Here is a 21,631-nt window from a genome sequence, read left to right on the forward strand (position 1 = left end):
AGAGAAAGATACCTAAATACTGCAGCTTAATGTTCTTCCAAACTAACTAAAAATAACAAATTAGTCTAAAATATTAAGAATGGTTATATTCAGTGAATGGGAGGGAACTGAACAGTCCAATCAAACCTTTTATTGAAACGCTTTCTGTTGAATGTGAATATTCTGAATCTCCGCTGAATAAATTTCATTTACAAGCAAGCAAGCAACATCAAAAAGTTAGTGAAATTGTTTTGAAAACTTTATTTTAAAGCTACCATCAAATAGCCAAAACAACTGAGTTTACTGGAGACAGAAAAAAAATCTGTAAGTCCACATTGAAAGTTCTAATATAATGACAGATGACCAGAAAAGAAAAGCAATAAAATTATGCATGTATTTGGTTACCTGTGCCATATATTCTGCATTTCTATTATGGTTGAAAACAAGGCTTACTTGATATCACACAAGAGAGCCACTCCTCTCAATATCCAATGGTCTACAGATAGTATTGTCTTTAAGTAGATCACAGTAACATAGGTTAGATCTGTCCTCCTGGGTTTCTTGTAAATAGGACAAAGATAGGCTTTTGTCTCCTTAGGACCGGTTGCATTAACAGCAAATATATGCACCACAGGGAGCTGGACAAAAAGAATTTTTGGTGTAGATTCAACAAGTTTACCATTTCGTCTGTCCCAGCCAGCTCCTTCCAAGTAGAGCCCATAAATATATACTCCTTCCTGTGTGGAGAGTAAGCAGATACATTATGCAAAAGACAACATTTGCTTTACAAAATTAATAATTGGCTTAAGCCATTAAAATTAATACATATTTTATATCAGAAGCATCTGACATTGAATCTTTCCAAACTATTTATTTTTAAATTATAATATTCTCCTTTTTCAGAATACAATGCTACTGAAATGGGTGGTAATCAAAGTTGTTCAATAAGCCCCTTAAACAGAATACTATACGCAATTTCCTCTAAAGTTTACAATTATTCAGTAAATACACATGTATTATTCCATTGCTGTAGAACATTTAGAGAGGTAGCTTTGTCCTAATTCTTTAGAAAGTAGGGCAGATGCATAAATTCTAAAAAATCTAGGGATGATGTAATGAAAAGGTTTTTTTAATAGAATATTTTTTTAAATGCCAAAGAGAAAGTGAAAATCTTCAAACTTTCTTTTTTAACTTCTAAACTGAATAAAAACAGTGAGTCAAAAACAATATTAACTTTTCCTATAGCAATCCAAAGTGACTGAATGATGCAAAATATAAATTAAATACTGAAATTAATACTGAACCATCTTTGTGCATTATACATACAGAAGCAGGTACTGTGATCTCCTCTTTGGTCTGCTTTAGCACTTCGTTTTGTATTGTAACTGTATCTAGAGCCCAGCCTTTATGTGCTCGAGTTGCTTCTTGTCTCATTGCTGTCAGGAATCCTTGAGAAATTAAGTCACAGGTTAGGTACATGTCACACGAGTAAAAAGATCTAGCTCAATTATCTGCATTGGTCCGCACTAAATATTATGGACATATTCACAGTTCTATTGAAACTGAGCATGTTGACTAATGACAGCCAAATTTACTTTGGTCCAAACACACGAACACAAGGCAAAACTGGCATACGATGCATTATACTAAGAAAAGTATTTTAAAATAGAACATAAAATAATATACTTTTGTTAACTGAACAGTTCAGTAGCTAAAAAATGTTTGCTCAGGATCCTGGCTTACCTTTTATCGTTAGGTAGCAAACCATAGGATGCATGGTAGATTTGTGCTCGGGAAACGAATTTAATGGCAGACGAAATATCAATTACGCGAGTTGATATTTACATGCAGAAAGTTTAGAAAAAGGCATATTTAAAAAAATGAAAAAACAGAAAAATAAATTACACCGATACGAAACAGAAAATGTGTCTGAATATGATAGAAAATAACTAGGTGTAGGGAACATAAACAATGCCTTTGAAGGATTAAAAATCTGTATTTTGTTAATGGAGAAAAGCAAGACCTAGAGAGAAAGGGGTGGTAGAGGATGACCTGATCAAAGCAATGTGCTAGATGATTTTTGGAGTGTTGTTCTGAATAGACATTACAGAGGCAGGTTTGTAATAACAATGGTTTGAGAGGTAAAGGACTGAATAGTGTAACCACAAGATGAAAAATAACTGGGCAGCAAAGAATGTGTTATAAAGGAACAAGTAATTAAAAAAAAAAAAAAAAAAAAAAAAAAAAAAAAAGAAAGGAGAAAAAGAAACAGTGCTACAGAAGCTACCAGGTATTTGCAATCAGTGTCTCAGAAGATGACAATGCAGCCATGAAGAAAACAACAGCTGCTGTTTTATGCTGCTAGATGAAAAGGGTTACTTAGAGCTGTCAAAAACAGATTGAGGCAAAAGGAGAAGAGTTAACAATACTGAAGTGCATACTTGAGAGTTATCACCATAAACACCTAAAGATGAAAGGGCTTCAGTTACTCATTGGTAGGACATAAAGGAAAAGAATAGGGCTTTTCTGGTTGTCTACTTAAGCATATTCACGCTAGAAAAACCACAAAATGAGATACTGACAAGAAGGATAATCATGAAGGTACATGGTCATACAAAATACAGATATAAAAAGTGGTTTAATGTGCTGGGGGCCAATTAGAAGATACTTGTCACAGTTAAAATATTTATATGCCATGTAAATATAATTAGTGTACTATTTGAAATGAACATAGGACTAAACAAAACAAAATGTACTAACCTCTTCAAATACTATATAGTCTGATACAAATAAAACAGTCTGATCCAGGCTTCTAAATATATTTAAAAATTAATTACATCTCTACAATATTAAATTAAGTTTGCTCTTTCATAAGCATGTTCACTTCAAATACCTTCTCTACTTCAAGGAATTTTGGATCACAACAAACATGTTCATTCTCCCCTAATAATGATAACTGATAGAAGACAAACACGGATAATTGCTAAAAAAGGACAATGGGTTTTAAATACAATTATTGATGATACTCTATAGTACTATAAAGAGATTTTTCTAATAAATTGATAAAATATATTCCCCATGTTTCAACATTATAATGCATTTGTCAGTACTATGACAATACTATGACTATTTACCAGTACAATCAATCTAGATTTTCCTGTAGTGGGAGCACAAGGTAGTCCAATTTCTGATTTACCTTACTCCAGTCAATTTTTAAACTTTACTGCATGGTTTGCTTTGCTCACTATTTTCTGGTGAGCAGTACTATTAACACAGTAACTGATACTTACCCAACACCAGCCCATAGTGCACTCTTTGTCTTAGTTAACTACTTTCTCTAACTACCAGAACAGCTTTATGAACACAGAAGTTGAAGCAATCATCAAGTTCAAGACCTTCTGTATCTCAGCTTTGTTTGCTTTTAGGCTAAATAGTTTGTTTGGTCAAACGAACCTGGTCCATTATCTTCTTTTATACCACTATAAGTGCTGCTCTTGAATCATCAGAGATGAATATGCTGTCAAGGTCTGACACTACACTTAGGAGCTGTGCCATTTATGATACAAATGTAATAATGTTTTGACTAGCTTCTCAGTACCAGCTTTGAAAAATACTTTGGAATTCTTACATGTTTATCTGACGTACTCAAGTCACCTCAACTGTTTCTGAGAGTGACTCTAAAATGACTTTGATATTAGTAGCTTTCAGAGTTGTGGTCATAGAGAGATTAGTAAAAACAGCAACGTCACAAACTGAAGAGAACTTATAAAATTCAAGGATTTTTCATTAATCTTAATGAAAAAATTTTCATTGCTGTTATATGAGATAATTTTCCCACAATAATTTTGTATGGGCAATTGTTTAGGCTAAATGTGATTCGTCTAGGAACATGCATCTAATAAGCTAATGAATTTTGTTACTCATGGAGATAGTTATCATTCATTTTCCTTCCCCTCTATAAAATGATAAATACATCAAGCTATAACATATAGTGATAACTATTTATTTGTACTTCTCAGTATATTCTTGATGAATTTGAACAAACTATACATTAAATAATCTGCAAAATAGAAACACTGTGAAAATTATGTGTTGATGATTCTCTGTGAAAGATAGATAATTGCCATAAATTCTGGTATAGATATATGCTGCTACTGTATAGTATATAGGCAATATATTAGATTACAGATTAAAGCCTTGGATTAAAGCTCTTACATACTTGCAACTTGCAAGGATTAGATATCTAATTCTGTTAGAACTAAAAAAGTAAGCTGAAACCACAGGAAAAGCAGAAAAATTGTATTTTCTTTAGATGTTATATCACTATCATTTGCAAGAGTATGCTAACAAGCGAATACATTATCTGTTAACTATATATTTTTTATTTTTGGAATATAAAAACTGTATTCCTAGGTCAACTCAAAAGACAGGCATTGTGTAAAGAGGATGCTGTAGGAAATAATAAAACAAGAAAAATGATATATAAATCCTTTACCATTTACATCCTTCCAAATTCTGGCAAGCAGGTGCTTAGGGACCCCTCAACCTGAAGGTTAAGTTTGTCCAATCATGTTTATAGCTACCATTGAACCCATTTCACATCACTTTGTCTAATCTCTTTTTGGAATCCATTTATCATTTTGCCTCCTATAACATGTTCTGACAGTGATGAAAACATTTTTGTAAGTATAATATTAAATTAGATACGTAGTGAAAACCCTTAAATTACAATTAAATACAGTACGTTATTACCTAAGTCCTTTCGGTACCCTACCTTGCGGATTAAAGAATCCGGTCATCCAAAACACATTTGGTCTTCCTTCAAATATCCAAGTAGAGAACTGACTATTTCTTTCCAAAAGTTCAGTAAACCAGAAGCCTAGTGTTGAAGAATCCCAAGATACCCTCTTCCATATTTGAGGAATTCGAGCATCATACATATTATCAAGAGCATCCCTCAAATTCTGGAATGAAATCACAATATATGAACTTAAACAACCAAGATGATAGTTTCAAAGAGAGTATTTTGTATATAACAAATATTCTTGTACTTGCCTCACTCATAATAATAGTTCCTTCTATGGCTAACTTAAGATCATTCAGACTGTTTCGGAGTATTGTGATGACCTTTTGCATTCGGTCGATTTCTTGCCGAAGAAAAATATTCATAGAGTTAAGTTGTCCCATTTTAATTAAACGAGCTTTTACCTAAAATATAAAAGTACAAAAGAAGCAATTTAGTAATTATTCTAAATTGCTTATTCCTAAATTCTAAAAAAATCTGAAATACTGTTGTCACGTATGACAGCTTAACTTATTTGTAGAGAAGTAAATAGCACACTTGTACTTCAAATAATCCAGCTCTCATTTACAGTTTTAGAACAGTTGCAGTTTTAATTGATTTTTTTTTGTCTTCATGATTTGATGACACTTCCCAATTTTTCAAATGAGATTTTACCCAAAAGGCCTGGAAGACTGCTGCCAAATAAAGTCAAGACTTTTTTTCTGTAATTTTGCATGCAACTTTGAAAGTTCAATCAGTCTCCATGACACATCTTCATGATTAATTGTTAGATATTTTGTTTTTAAATAAAAAGGCCTCATTTCTATTCACATTAATTGAGAAAAGATGTTTGCTGCTTGCTTGAATCTACCACTAAGTATAGAATCTTTATTGAACAGAATTATAAAACTGTTCTGATTTTTTTTTTTGGGGGGGGGACACTTTTTATGTGAAAACTCCACAGAGAGAAAACAGTGAGGAAATAGCTGAGATTAGCTTGCCTCGTGAGGTATGTAATCAGGTGGAAGTTTGTCCAGCATGTCTTCAGCCAAACGATAAACAATGGCTTCACGAGTTTCTCCAACTCCTCCACCACTTTCTTTAGGCTGAATATTGGTAATAGTATCTAGAACGTCAGCTGCTGTGTTACTTTGATATCTAAAAGGATAAGAAATATGCTAAAAGTTACATCAGATTTTTTCAAAGATAAACTGTATGCTTTGTAGAACATGAATTGAACACAGAGAAAAAACGTACTGTGTCCCCCAATACATTTGAAAGTCAGAATAAGAATTTTTTTCCTTTGCTTCTGGCACCAAACTAAACTCGCTGATCATGAAAAACGTCTGGCTTTTGCAATCGTAAAGAGAGAAACATGAACTGTCCTTTACCCAACCTGTTATATATACACTTGCTGCTTTTCTAGTTCAGGGCTAAAAGAAGAAAGTTCCACACATTGTTTCATAGCCTTTGAGAAAACGAGGCAGCAGATAAAACTAGCACATGATTCTTAGGGATTTTGAGGAAAGGGGGAAAATGACATATGCCTGATAAAGACTTCTAACCAACTATTTGCTGGGAAGAAGGAATGAAGTGCTGTAATCAGAAAGAATATTTCTCTGCAAGCTGCCCCTTTATTAATTAGGAAATCCATTCTGCCTTGAGGTAGTTCAGGATTAATGGTAAAAGCTGCCAGATTTACAACATTAGAAATTAAAGCATGGGCATTGCTCATGTAAATTTACGTTCTGAGTCACTATAAAAAAATGAATAAATTAATGTGGCATTTGATGCTAAAAGATAATAGACAATGTCAGTCCCTCAACACAAGCAGAATTATAGGAGTACTTTTGTTATAATGCTCTCTAGTAGCATAGATCTATGAGAAGTAGTAAGAAAGAAAACATACATTGTATGTTTGTGTTATGGCCGGCATGGCCTACTGTCACCTTATGGAATCAGGTACATGAGGAAGATATGGCCTTATTCTGACTCAGAACATAAATTTATACTGACTCAGAGCATAAATTTACATGTCAGTTTTACTTCTGTCTATCTGCCTGTTACTTTACCATACATAATTATGTAAGAAATGAAACCAAAGACTGTGCCACAGGACAGAAGCATGTGAATTCCTAAAGCAGTTAAGTTTTAAAGATAAAATCATAAGATTACAGAAATTAGATACTGTAGCATTTCAACATAACCTGGTTTTGAATGCAATTATAAAGATTATAAATCAGAAAATGTAAGAAATCATTTTCTGGTGGTTTGCTCCTCAGAGGATATCATTCCAGCTTCTGAACACAATAATGGTGGGCTTTCACAGTTTTTAACAACTGTTGACTTTAAATTCAAAACTCTCAACCTTTTTCCCATTTATGGCCACATTTGAAGAATGACAGATTTATGCAAGGTAATATACTAGCAGAAATGTTGGATGAAATTAATTTTTTCTTGAACTCATAGCTTGATTCCTAACTCAGACGACCTTCTGGTGGTTATAACCCTTACTTTGAGTCTAGGTGATCTAGCAACTGTTGGTAATAGAGATGTGAACCTTCCCCTCCATACCATAAGTACTGTTCTTCCACAAGTGTAGTCAGTGTATTCTATGTGGAAGCAGTAGGTTGATTAAATCAATTAAAATACAAAATATTACAGAATTATAAAAATGCACTGTCTTTCTCCAAGAAAAACCCAGGAACAACTTGAAAAGAATGCAATATGTCGACTTTTGGGAGAAGCAGGTGACTGAGAACAGTTTTTGAAAGATAACCTCAAAGGAACAGAATCAAAGTAAGCAATTTTATTTTCTTTAATGATATAAGCCAGGAATCTTCTGGAAAGAAGGAATGATCAGCTTAATATTGTAAGAAGCAGCAAACATGAATAATAACAGCAATCTGAACAAGAAGACTATTATTAAAAATAGAGAAAAAAGATATATCTTAATATGCACATACTTTAAAGATATTCATCTAGGAAGAAGTGAGAATAAAACAGAAACAAAAGATTTCATTCATGCAACAGTGGGCCATAGTGAATATAAGACATTCTGAAACAATTCTTTTCTAGGCTTTGGAAAAACTAATTTTGCTTGACATTGGTAATGAAATGTTGAAGTATAGGCGCAAACAGTAATAATAAAAAAAGATTGCACAAGTTTGCAGAGGAAGTACTATGTCACTACAAAAGAGATCATGTATATACAATGGGATTTCTCTGACTGCACGTCTAAATGTAGATGTCTATATAACAGCTGGTTGTCTGGATTATCTTTATAGGCAATGCAAAGAGGCATGATTCAGTTCATCTACTTTAGATGTCTGCTCTGCAACGAGAGAAATTGTACTTTATAAGGATCTATTTCCCTATTTAAACAAAGTTTTGCATAGCTGCAAAGGAAGCTAAAGTAACTTTAAATGAATCCCATCCCCAATGTCTGTTTTGCCTATAAGTGAGGATAAGATGAAGCAGTTGTATCAGTTTAGGTATGTTCTTCCCTAAAACAGTCTTGCACAGCAAGCTGTGTCATAAGAAGAAAAAAGGAAGGAATTTTCTGTGGATTTTAATCTGCTCCAAAAAATATATTAAGGATATTTTCTTATAGAGTTTGGGCTCATCAAACTATCATATTTTGATAGTTAGAGTCTCTGCCAGCAGGAGTTTTCTATATTAGAATTTAAAATTAAAAGCAAACACTGTTTGAAAGAAATATACCCCAGCTTTGTGTAGAAAATAGCAATATCCCATTGCAGCATGGTATTCAAAACAGTTAAACCTTAACATCAACCAAGGGACCACTGGAGATTCTGCTGGGTTCAGTCAGCTAATAACAGCTGCAATACCTGCTAATTTTACATAAATTCAGCTGGAGATTTGACAGAAAATTGTCAGAACATTCCTTGCCTACTCTGGTACCTGTTATCTGTTGCAGAGCCTGTAGTTCTTACAGTAAGTTAAAAATCAATTGCAGTAACTTCAGATGTTAATCTCAGGTGGATGAAAGTACTAACATTCAATGAATGGTTGGAATCAATGGATTGAGCTTTTGGCTGAACTGGAAACAGTCCCACTGATCTTGACAAGTGTGTGTGTGGCAATGGCAGGGAGGGGTAAGGTCTTTCTTGGCCTCAGTAGTAGTAATATGGAGAGGTCCTGGCTATCTCAGGGTTTCATTTCTAGATGTTAGCCTTCTGCATATTCTGAGATGACTTGATGGACATTTTGAATACAACTTTTTGTTGTATATTGTATAGAATGATAATCCATTCAGCCTGGAGGTCAAAGATGAAATTTAGGCAGACATATCTGTGCATAGTTGCCTGTAACAGCCTGTGATGGCACATGGAGCCACTTAATAGTTTTTCTTACACATAAAGAAACAGCTACAAAGTAGAATCTTCAAGACAAAGACTAAAGACTCAGGAGTATGCTGATGTACAAAAGTGGAAGAAAAATCAGTAGTGGAGAGAAATGAAAGAGCTGTTTGTACTCACTAACTCTTTTCCAACACTGTCAGTCTCAAGCCTCCTATAAATGAGTCTTCCTAAAAGCCTAATTGCAGTTCCAGAGTGGTCTCTCTTTAGGATATTGTTCAGTTCTAAAGTAAATCATAATTCATTCTTTAACCAGACCTGGAAGGGAGGTTTTGCAAGTATCAGAGAGCAATTTAAAAGAAAACAGAAAAAAAAGTAACAAATCTACTCTTGGATTCTCATTTTCTAAACTATGTATTTACAATGGTAAGTGCTAGGCAGAGCTGATAATAAATTGTGTTCCATTCTCACAGGATCTTTATGATAATGGGATTTTGATATGGCATCAGCCTCTCAAATTTGAGACTGAAAAATTACTATTTTGTCCAAAAATGCTTGAAGATACTAGGTTTCCAAAACAGTCAGGCATTTGAAGTTGGATTGCAGATGTCATTGCAAGGCCACTCTCAATCATCTTTGAAAGGATGTGAAGAACAGGAGAGGTGCCTGAGTACTGGAAGAAAGCTAATGTCACTCCAATCTTCAGAAAGATCAAGGAGGAGGACCCAGGGAACTACAGACCAGTCAGTCTCACCTTGATCCCTGGAAAGATGATAAAGCAGCTAATCCTGGATACTATTTCCAAGCATATGAAGGGTAAGAAGGTAATCAGGAGCAGTTAGCATGGATTCACCAGGGGAAAATCATGCTTAACCAACCTGAGAGCCTTCCATGATGGAATGACTGTCTGAGTAGATGAGGGGAGAGCAGTGCCATGTTGTGTACCCTGACTTCAGCAAGGCTTTTGACACAGTCTCCCATCCTCACAGGCATGTTGATGAAGCAGCCAGATGAGCAGCCAGCGAGATGGACTGAAAAATGGCTGAATAGCAGAGCTCAGAGGGTTGTGATCAGTGGTGCAAAGTCAAGTTGGAGGCCTGTAGCTAGCAGTGTCCCCCAGGAGACAGTGCTGAGTCCAATCTTGTTCAATTTGTCAATGACTTGGGTACAAGGACAGAGTGCACCCTCAGCAACTTTGCTGATGATACAAAACTGCAAGCAGTAGCTGATACATCAGAGAGCTGTGCTGCTATTCTGAGAGTCCTGGACATGCTGGAGAGATGGGAAGAGTAGAACCTCACAAAGTGCAATAGAGAAGTGCAGAGTCCTGCACTTAGGGAGGAATAACTTCATGCACCAGTATAAGCTGGGGGCTGACCTGCTAGAAAGCAACTCTGAGTTTTAGAGAAGGACCTGAGATTCCTGGTAGACAACAAGTTGACAATGAGCCAGCAGCATGTTCTTATGGCAAAGAAGACCAATGGTATTCTGGGTTGCATTAGGAAGGCCATTGCCAGCAGGTCAAGGGAGGTGATCCTTCCCCTTTACTCAGTACTGCTGAGGTCCAGTTTTAGGCTCCTCAGTGTAAGAGAGAGATGGAGCTACTGGAGCAAGTCCAGCAAAGGCCTAGTAAGATGATTAAGGGACTAGTGCCTCTTTCATATGAGGAAAGGCGGAGAGAGCTGAGATGTTCAGCCTAGAGAAGAGAAGACTGAGTGAGGGGGGATCTTAACAATAAGTACAAGTATCTGAAGGGAGGTGTGAAGAGGATGGGACCAGACTCCTTTCAGTGGTGTCCCAGTGATAGGATGAGAGGCAGCAGGCACAAACTGAAACATAGAAAATTCCATCAGGACATAAGGAAAAACTTTTTGAGTGTAAAGGTGACTGAGCACTGGAACAGGTTGCCCAGAGAGGCTGTGGAGTCTCCTTCCTTGGAGATATTCAAAAGCTGTGTAGAAAGGTTCCAGGGCAGTGCGCTCTACATGACCCTTCTTGTGCAGGAGGGTTGGACAAGATGATCTCCAGATGTCCCTTCCAACCTCAACCATTCTGTGATTCTGTGAATAACATTTGTTTTGTTTAAAAATACAAATAACTGTGGTAAGAAATGACAAATATGGACACACTAAAAATGCATAATTCATGGCAGAAGTATTGAGAACATCAGTGAAGAAATATGATGACAGTTCATATACTTCAGGGAGTTTATAACATTATAAGGAAATAAACCCAAGCTGTTAGACACATTATTTGGAATGAAAAAGTGAATTAAGTCAAAGATAAAATTTTAAATGGAATTAGTACTTGGTGAAGCTGAAAAGCCTTTCTTGAATAATGGGAATGGCAGAACTGATGGCAACAAAATATTGTAGTTACATCCAAAGGCATGCTGTAAACCAACTGACAATCCACAAAATTATTTAACAAAAGAGTGCATAAAATAATAAAAAAAAAAATACACAGAATCATTTAACAAAAGAGTTCACAAAACAAAAAAAATACTATTTGAAACAGCAGAAAGCAAACATTAGAAACTTTCTTTAGCTGTTCTGTATAGAACCTTGTATAATATGTTAATATAAAAGTTTTATGATGCTTTCAAGTTAAAAAAGGATTTTAGAAATCATGAGGATTAAATAAGAATTTTGACTGCTTTAAAAGAACATGTAAAATGCATTTGCAGATACTCCATTCGTAATTGTGTACATACATTTCAAGTGTTTCCATTTCAATAGTAGAATTCACATGAAACCTAGATTTCCTTGGAAAAATATACTTCATCCAAATATTTTACAGAACTTTAATTGTTTCCAAATATTTAAAGTAAGAGTCTTTGGCATCAATATATTGTGACCTACTTACGTAATATTGGCATTAGGATGAAGACCAAAGACTTCTGGGCTGTCCATGGCAGGGAGTGACTGAATGTATTCAAAATACTGTTCCAGTGTTTTGCACACTGGAATTTTATATCCAGTATAAAAACAGAAAGTGCTGTCAAACATCTTTTCATTAAACCACACCTGTGCAAAATCCAGAGAGAAAAACAAAAAATCACTTTGCTACTCGGATTTTTTAATCTTGTTTTCACTCTTGGAGAAACATAGTTCTCATTTTAGCTACTGTCTCTACTTTTACTTGAATACACGAATAAATCATTAGAAGCTACGTTTTCTACGTCTGAGTTCCAGTTATGTATTCAGCAGTTTTGCTCCACATTGAAAAGAAATCAAGGAGAAGGACAAAGAATGATATTTTGAAAAAATTAATTTTACTCTGAATGTCCCATAAGTCAGTGAAGTGTATAATTAGCAGAAATAATCTGAAAATAATCAGAAATCTTCTGATCTCTGTGCTACAGCTGCCAATAAAAATGACAAATATCTATATTTTCAAGGTCTCTCACCCTTGCAAAGCAATTAAGAAGACGCTTATCGAAGTCATCTGTAACTCGACCTCCATATTGCACTTCTCCAATCATGTAGCGTACTGTGCTCCATGATATACCCTGGTTGCAAAGAAAATAAAAAGTTATAGTTGTAATGTATTACAAGAAGGGATCCAGCTTGTAATTTGAATATTATCTCCACCTCAGGAGACCCTGAAATGCAAGCTGAAAAGATCATTGTTGGACGAAAAAAATTATACTTGATTTCAAATGGATTTTCTGAGCTCAGCTCTACATTTTTAAACTACAGTTGGGCTTGATTCTATTAGAAATAGCCCTTGGTGTTTCTTGTGTGACCTGAAATCACTCTCAGCTGCTACTGCCTCTTTTCTTTTTTTTTCCAGTTTCTCATCTTTACTTTGCAAGGAATGGCCATTCTATTACATTACTCCCTGCTAGTAGTAGAAGCCCAATTGGTGGCCTCAGTGTGGTTTGATTGGCTTTGTTAAAACCTCATATTTTAGCTCCTTTCCAAAACAGGTCTTGTATGGAGTTGTTAATATTTTAGAAATGGCACTGAAAAAAAAAAAGATAAAATTCTGGCATTCTTAACTCTTACACTTTTTTTTAGTATGAATGATAGTGCACACAGAATATTTCAGCTTGACTGTCTTGCACAGAATCTGAAACTTTGATCATTACAAGCTGCATTGAAAAGAGTGAGGAAAAGACTATTATAATATAAGACATGAAGAAAAACAATTACAGATTCTATATAAAGCAATTAAACATATTGTATACAAGTTTTAGTATTCACCTTCTTGATGTCACATTCATCCAGGTGATTCTGTATAAACTGAACACTGGCTGTGAAGTCTGCTGAGTTAAATTCATAGGGAATATTCCAACCCAAAGGGCCAAATTTGCGTCGCTCCTTAGGAGTTGAAAACAAATATGGTTATGAAACACCATATTATTTTGTTTCATTGTTAAAGTTCAATTGGAATTAAAAAATTGAACAGAAGAAAGACAGCCTAGAAAACAGCTATGTGCCTCATATACATCAGTATTAATCAAAATGTTCCTAAAGTACACTATGAGGGGAAAATACAGAGAGAAAAAGCAAAAGCAAAATTTATGACAGTATCATTTATTGCTACCTTTACTAATCAACATATCATACTCAAGTCTGAAAGGTCTCATGTCCATGTGGATGATCAGGATATTTAGATTTTTATATTAGGTAACTAATTTAAAAATTACTGAACCTCTGCAGTTTCAGCACACTCATCAACTCTAACTAGACTCTACTTTTTCAAATGCATGTGTTAATACTTAGTTATCCAAAGGCTTCTACATTTCCCTTTTGTCTTTACTGTTTCAGTGTGATGCTTTAATGTCCATGGTTGCCTGTTTATCTCCTGAGCACTTTATGATTCAGTTTTATTGTTGCATACATATTTATAAATAAAATTGTAACAGCGGTAGCAACATAAAAATAGTTGGCCATAAAAATAAGAGAATATAATCTGTAGCCCGAAGACATTTCAAATACCCAACAGTTTTACATTCCTCACAACTATATTTTAACCATCTCAATTACCTCCTTGCTCAATAAAAATTTTTCAAAGTGAAGAATAAATCAAGAATTAAATTGTTGAATAGTGCTGACATTATTAAACAAATAAGCAGAGTAATACTGACATTTTAAAACTGACCAAGAGATAACATATTTATTAGAATTTTAAATAACCAAGTCAACAATGATTGGCAGAAAACATCTGAAATCCTACCAGAGAATCTACACAGAAAAAGTCTTAACATTTAGGTACTTAGCTAATGGTAAGTAACATTTAGGTACCTAGCTACAATATTCAAAAATAATTAGAATTGAAAAAAAAAAAAAAAAAAAAAAAACTTCTATTTCTCCCAAATCTGGTATTGTATAAAAGTAGATGAGCCAGCATTAACCAATAATACATTCTAGAAAGGTATAATGATTTTCTGCCAAATTCTTTGAATTACTGTATAAGCTGTATTTATCATGGCAATCTTGTCACCAAAGGATATTAGGAATTTGTCAGTTCAAAAGCAGGGCAATGTATATATTGTTTGGTGATTGACATTCCATAAATTTTATGAATAGATGACCAGCTATAATTTTTTTTTAAAAGTACTGATGGTTGAATAAGCTTAGGTCTTCCAGTTCCCTAAGTACAGTATATTCACATAAGGCAGTACACAGCACAACTTTCTCACTATTTATAAAAAGTAGGAGTAAAAGATGCAGAAGACTGTATATTAATAGGGACCTTTGATAAATTGCCTCTTTCACCACCTTTATTATATTGAAAATACCAGCACCTCAGAAGACTCTAAGGTTGAAATCTTTTTCTAAACTATTTTGAGATCCTTGATTAAAAGAAGGCATATTCAGTGAGCTCAAAAATCTTGGCATTTACTGTACTCTTAAGACTACTGTATCTTTAAAGGCCTACATATGGACACAGCCTTGCTCATATTGAAGTTAATACAGAAAAATCACATTGACATAGATAAAAATAAGATAAAAACAAGGCTTTAGTGACGGAATTTTACTTAATTTTAGCCATCCAGAAAGTAGACAGCTACTCTAAGCTAAGCATATAGATTCCCATTAAAATCAATGGACAGAAAGATAGATATATCTCCAGAGAATGATTCACTCTGTTATTGAGAGGCACACCTAAGACAGGTAAGCTGATTTTCTGTTTGGGGATGATTATCTATTTCTATTGACTACAGAGAGAGCTGACTTGCTTACAATGGATGACTAACTTTTGGACAACTAAAATTAGATGAGAAAAATCCTTAGTCTAAATGTTCATAGAATTAAATTTGTTTAAAATTTAAAAGGCAATTAACAGAATAAAGTAGCTTGAAATAGAGATTGTAGAAATTAAAAGCTCCAGTTCTGCAACATGGTGCTACAATAAATAGTAGAATGAGTATTTTCTATCAGGAACCCTGTTAAAGTGACTTCATGTATTATAACATTAAATGTAAATCTTTTAAAAAATACCTGAACGGTAGAATGCAGGAAAGCTACAGTGTAAAGCAAAGGCTTCCACATAGGCATATTGCTAACATCTAGCAGATCTTGATTAATTCCTGAAAACGTTCTTTTCAAACCAGCTCGCACACCTTGGGGAGGTTCATTTGTGAACTTTATAGCAATCTGTCATGTAAAAAAAGATAAAGGAATTGGATTTATTTACTAAAGCAAAAAGAGCAAAATACTAAAATGTCACAATTATTAGTTATAAATAAAAGATACAATGTAAGTAGTTGAAATGTAGATATAAAGTTGAAATGCAATTAACTATTAATTGCATAAAAGAAGCACATATTAGATTAGTCCAGAAAGCCCTATGATGCACATTAAGATACTGAACATGGAACTTGTTCACACTACTGACACAGCAGGGTTCCACCATCTGAGATGTCCAGGGATCTGAGGATTTTCATCAAAAATCTGTATTTAGCATGCATTTCAGAAGGCATCATATTGTTCTTTACCCCTAATTCAATGATTGGATGATGAAAGACAACTATACAGAGTAGATTGTAAGAACACTCCAAACAATCCTGTTGTTTTCTGTTTCCAAGACTTCACAGGAAATGCACAGAAATCTTGCCTCTACTCAAATCAGATGTTCACAGTTGCTGCTCTGGAGTCTTTGGCTTTGACTCCATTAGTAAATTGAAAATGTTCCTGGACACTCTGGTAAATCCTAGATTTATTTGAAAAGAAAATTGATCTGTTCTCCGTCCTCAACTTAAATCACATGCATCTAAGCTAATATTTCCTTCATATCCTAGATACCAGGAGTAGCATGTATTTTTATATACTAACTATATACTAACTGGACCGGCTGTGAGAGTGCCAGGAACCATCCTGACTTAAATACACTTCATGAGAGTTGAGGCAGCTTTCCTGGCACTGATGAAAAATGTCTTCTGGAGATCTGCTGCATAACCATTTAAAGTTCACTCAACGAAAACCAGGATACTTCATGGTAGTTGATGTTCTTTGAGATATGCTGTCCATGTACTGTATCCCTTACTTCTTACTTCAGTTAGGAAAACCTAGGAGAGTCTAAGATGAGTTGTAGGCATTACCCTGTACATAGGGCACTTGGCTGGACAAAAAAGAATATAGACAAAGACTGATAGTTTTGATTCAAGTGTTTGTGTGAACAGAACTAGTGTGAATGAACAGTAACGCATCTGAGAGGACTTCCAGCTACTGGTAAGTAACCTTCATGTCTGCAAGTGTCATCTTCATTCTAAAGCAAGGGAATTCTTTTCTTGAGAGTTCCCCCCCGCCACCCCTCAATTATTTCATTTCTATGCACACACTTAACCTGAATAACTTTAATGATATTAGGTACCTGAACTAAACAGTTGAACAAACCTGTAGCAGTGTAATTGGGAATTTAGGATGAGGTTCAGTAGTTATCCAAACTCGAAATGTCTCATTTGGTATCTCAGCAGTAAGAAGTGTTTCCAGTAGTTCGTCCATGAAATCCAGTCCAAGATGACAATTTTGAAGTAACACCCAACCTCCCTGAATAAAAACATCAACCATTACCATTCAGAAATTAGTACGAGTTATTCATAATGTCAAAAACAACTGTTTTTGTGCTCTAGCTCTATTCTCTTCCTGAGTGCTTAATATCATTTGATTTGGTATTTGGTTTTGTCACAGTTAAAGAAAACAGCAAAAGTAAACCTGAAAGTTATTTTCACATCCTACAGTTCATAATGCAAATAAAACAATCACAGAAAATGTTCTAAGTAAAGTATCAGTGCTACCTAGTGGCAAAAAGAAGTTATTCCTGTCCTCCTCCTTCCAACAAAACAACAGTGATTAGCAATCCTATCATCAGTTGCAGAGGAATGCACGAGTGGAAAAGTAACAGCTGAAACCTAAGAAATATTTTTTCTTTTTACTTATTTGTAAATAACATAATCTTAAGGTAGTAGAGAGAGGTTGTAACAAGACTCTAAAATGTTTCAACTGTAATTAGTAGTTTAGCCAAAATAAATGCATTTGTATGAAATTCAACCTCCTGCATATTAATTTCAATCTTATTCAGCTCTCAGGTTGCACGATTTTGATTTGATTTTTTTGATTATTTTCTCTCTGCACCTCTGCTTATGAATTTAAATCCAATCAGTTCTTGTAGCATCACTTTAGAAGCCTGGTGAATCAGAAGCCCGATACTAAAATTAGATATTATTTAATCATTTCTAAACAGTGATGTGTGGATTTCATTACAGCTTGTAATTTCATATTGTCAATTTTGGTTTAGCTCATTTATAAAGAAATAAATAACATTTTATAAAAAAATCTAATTGAACTATTTCTGGTGAACTGATGGACATTAAAAATAAAGAAAGAATTTAGAGTTTTTTCCTTTCTTCCGTGGGGATCTATTTCTTTAATTGATTTGTCACATTTTCAAAATGAATCATGGTCAATTTTTGAAAATTATCCACACATATCACAGTACAGCAGTTTTAATCATATTATATACTCTTATCCAGAAGTAGAAAAACCCATAGATATTTATCTTCATATCAAGTGATTTTATTTTGTTCTTTCAAATCTGATGTTCACTTATTTCTCCCTTTGTAAAGTGTGTGTACCACCAAGGCATGTGGTTCAGAAACTGTTCCTAGTAGCTCTACTGGAGTGCTGTTCTGAATATTCTTGTGTTTTCAAATAAGAGCAAAGAAAGGTAGAGATGCCCCAATTCTCACCATTCCAATAACCTGGAGTTGATGATGACCATTCTAGAGATATAGACATAGAGAAATATGAGAGAAGTACATGTACCTTTACACATTTTAAAGAATATCACTTGCTATAAAGATTAATAATTTTTTTTCTCTTTTCCCAAAGTTATGCATGTGGACTGGTGCTTTCCAAAACAGCTCTTATAACATTTGGTAGGGCTTCAGAGGTTACTGGGACAATATAGAGAACTTCCATGGCAAAGACTGCATTAGCAAGAGAACCTTGGATTATATTGTAATTTCTAGAAAAGGTACAAAATAGAAGCCTTTTACAAGTATTATGTATGTCGATAATAGGAAACAGAAACGAAACAGATCGTACTATGGTCAAACAAACAAATAGAATCTGGCAAGAGATTTTTTTTTCTTTTTTGTCTCAAATCAAGATATGAGGGTGCAGTACAACTGGAAGTCCCTGAACTGATTCTGCCTGACTTTTTCTTTTTTCTGCATGACAGACAGGAAATCCTGAAAAGCCTCTGAAACAGTCCAGGCCATCAGTTTAAGAGGACAGGATTCTTCAGGAAAGTCTGAAAAATGAAGCATTTCCTCTTCTCATTGTAATTGAACATTAGAGTGTAGGGACAGAAGACCTGTTTAGTTCAGATGGAAGTCTGAAATAATCTTGATTGTGAATCTGCAACAGTGCCAAAATAACAGTGTTCTGATGGAATGTTCTGTACTCTGATCTCACTTTCACAGTTTGTTCTTCTGAAGCTCTTATGGTTGATAACATAGAGCCAAAGGAGTAAAATGGAAGTCTTATGTCACAAGGTGACAAGCTTTAAAACCCATAATGGATTTGTGTCTTTAAATTTTTATCTAACTTCTGATAAATACTCCTACTGGAGGTGCAAAAACACATACTGCATAAGGGATAAGTAATATGGCTACTAAGCAAACCTTTCAGTAAGCATAAGTCAGCTCAGAATTCTTCAGATGCAGAAAAATTAGGGCCATGTGTATTTGTCAATGCATTTTTTTTATTAAAGACATTCTAGTCCTTCAGCCTGCTAAAATAACACCTGCTGCTTTGAGTTTTCATTCAGCTGCATCTACATGCCTTCATTTGGAACACTGTCCACAACTCTTTTCAAGTGTCTTGCCAATTGGACAGTACTATCTTTACACTGTAATTTTTATGCTGTAGTTGAGGTTTCAATTACCATCTTTTTGGAACTGCTGCTTAGACTTCTCATGTTTTTACTGTTTCAGAATGTCATCTGCCATAACATAAAGCACTGCAACCTTTAAAAAAGTTCTCAAATATTTTTTGGGAATTCTTAGATAACCTTGAGACTCAAAGAGGTCCTATCATCAGCACAGATGTGAGGAAAATGTGAGGTAGTATTAGGAGATGTAAGTAAGTTCTTCCTCTGACACACTCTTATGAGTCTAGAGCTTTAAGCTGTGTTTGCATTCACCAATTCACCATATTATTTAACAGAAATTATGTAATTTCTAGGTAGCTCACAGAGGAGGAAAAAAATCCACTACAGAAGTGGGAGCTGCAATTTCTGCAGGACAGAAAAAGGACTATGTCCTTTCACCTTCGCATAACAGCATAGAGATACAAAGAGAATATGATACCTCTGAAATGCTGCTCAACAATACTGCAGGCAGAATTACTGACTCAGACTCTACTGGCACAGGCATATCCTGCACTAAAATGCTTTTAGTTTCAGGCCCTCGAGGACTTTTTTTTACTCTTAGATATGTCTGATGGTAGGTGAAAATGCAAAATATTGAAGATAGGATGCAAAAATAGAAGCAAAATAATTCTAAGACATCAACTTGTATTTATATGCTTTTCCTTACCTGATGCATTGACATCTGAGTGAATTTGCGTGCATGAACTTCTTGTCCTTGACCCATAGAGATGGTCCTACATTCTACAACAGATAGGAAAGTATTTTATTAATAAACTTACATCCTTGAGGAGAGAGCCAGTAAAATTCCAATTCAGCCCCCCAAAACAGGGATAAAATACATCAAAATTAATTACAATTTTTATACAAAGATATATAATTATTAAATTAGAATCCCTTCAGTATCATATTATGCTACTGTGTATAAATTTTCTAAACACTGAAACTTTGTAAATAGCATTAAAATATACATCCTTAATGTTCAGTGTTTTCAGAAGTGAATGACTTTCATTAATGTTACTACTGTCTACAGGAATTTGTGCCAAATTATAATGAAGTCATAATATTTGAAATATAAACTCAGATTTTTCTTCAAGTGCAAGTATACAACAAGCCACTTAAACTAGCACAATCTGCAATTGTAAAATTACAATTGTGATCATATTAACGTGAATAATACCATAAATATATGGAGCTACTTTGTTTAGAACCCAACTCAGTTTGTATGCACAAAATTTTCAAAATTTCCATAAAATGTAGACATAAAATCCAGAATATATAAATGTAATCTTGTGAGTAGTTTTTATTAGAAAGTAATCTTGTAAGTAGATTGCTGATTATTTTGTTACCTGCCGTTAAGAAGATTTTAAACAAGAAAATAGTATTCTCAACATGTCATTTTTTTAAAAAAAAAAAGTAAATACTGTATCTCTTTAAATTCTTTACCTGGAAAGATGATAATAAGTTATAAAAATACTGAAAACACATTATTGCCCAGCTGCATACAGAATGATCCTCAGCATGATGTCTTTTGTTAAATATTACTTTTGCAACCTCTAAGACCATGCTTCAGGAACAAATAACAGTTCAACAGGACATAAAAATACTTTTCATAAAAACATCTCCTAAGTTATATTATTCTTCTGTATCTTGAACAACTCAGGACAGTGAATAATTATTTTCATACCCAGTTTAAGCTTCCTAGCCAATGAATCAATCTGAATAGTTGGGTCAGATCCCATAGACAAGAAACAGATGAGAGGTGTTCGTTTGTCACTTTCCTCCCAAGTTTTTTCTAAGTTCAGAATGACTGGTTCTGTATATTTCTCATCTAAGGAATCTGCAATGTATTTCCTGGCTTGAGAAACAGTGCGGTCTGGACACCAAGACCTAGGAATAAAAATATATATCAAGATAAAAATTCAGTGCTTTTCCTGTTGCTAAACCAGACTTAAATAAGAAACTTGTATTTAGTCGAGATTTTTGCTTCATAAGATAAAAATGTTTGTATATTTGTATTTACATATGCAGTAAAACACAGAACTCATACTCTTCCCTCTACTTATGATTATCCAATACTTTTCAGCTCCTTACAACTTTGCCATACGTAAAGTATCTGCACCAAAATTTTAGGGAACCTTAATTAGATTGGGGCTTTTTTCAA

General features: G+C 34.3%; 1 protein-coding gene across 1 annotated transcript in view; it reads right to left on the bottom strand.

Moving 5' to 3' along the window:
* Positions 1-428: 428 nt before the first annotated feature.
* DNAH8 (dynein axonemal heavy chain 8) overlaps positions 429-21,631 on the bottom strand; it is a 161,967-nt gene continuing 140,764 nt past the window's right edge. Inside the window, exons 81-92 of the mRNA XM_062573613.1 lie at positions 21,155-21,357; positions 20,138-20,211; positions 16,932-17,084; positions 15,537-15,692; positions 13,293-13,409; positions 12,494-12,595; positions 11,950-12,110; positions 5,764-5,920; positions 5,035-5,187; positions 4,754-4,943; positions 1,306-1,427; positions 429-716 (exon numbers count right to left, since the gene is read on the bottom strand). Coding sequence (XP_062429597.1) covers positions 429-716; positions 1,306-1,427; positions 4,754-4,943; positions 5,035-5,187; positions 5,764-5,920; positions 11,950-12,110; positions 12,494-12,595; positions 13,293-13,409; positions 15,537-15,692; positions 16,932-17,084; positions 20,138-20,211; positions 21,155-21,357 — 1,876 coding nt within the window. The remainder of the gene's footprint in view (positions 717-1,305; positions 1,428-4,753; positions 4,944-5,034; positions 5,188-5,763; positions 5,921-11,949; positions 12,111-12,493; positions 12,596-13,292; positions 13,410-15,536; positions 15,693-16,931; positions 17,085-20,137; positions 20,212-21,154; positions 21,358-21,631) is intronic.

The sequence above is a fragment of the Rhea pennata genome, chromosome 3 (genome assembly GCF_028389875.1).
Source record: "Rhea pennata isolate bPtePen1 chromosome 3, bPtePen1.pri, whole genome shotgun sequence".
NCBI classification, from domain to species: Eukaryota; Metazoa; Chordata; class Aves; order Rheiformes; family Rheidae; genus Rhea; species Rhea pennata.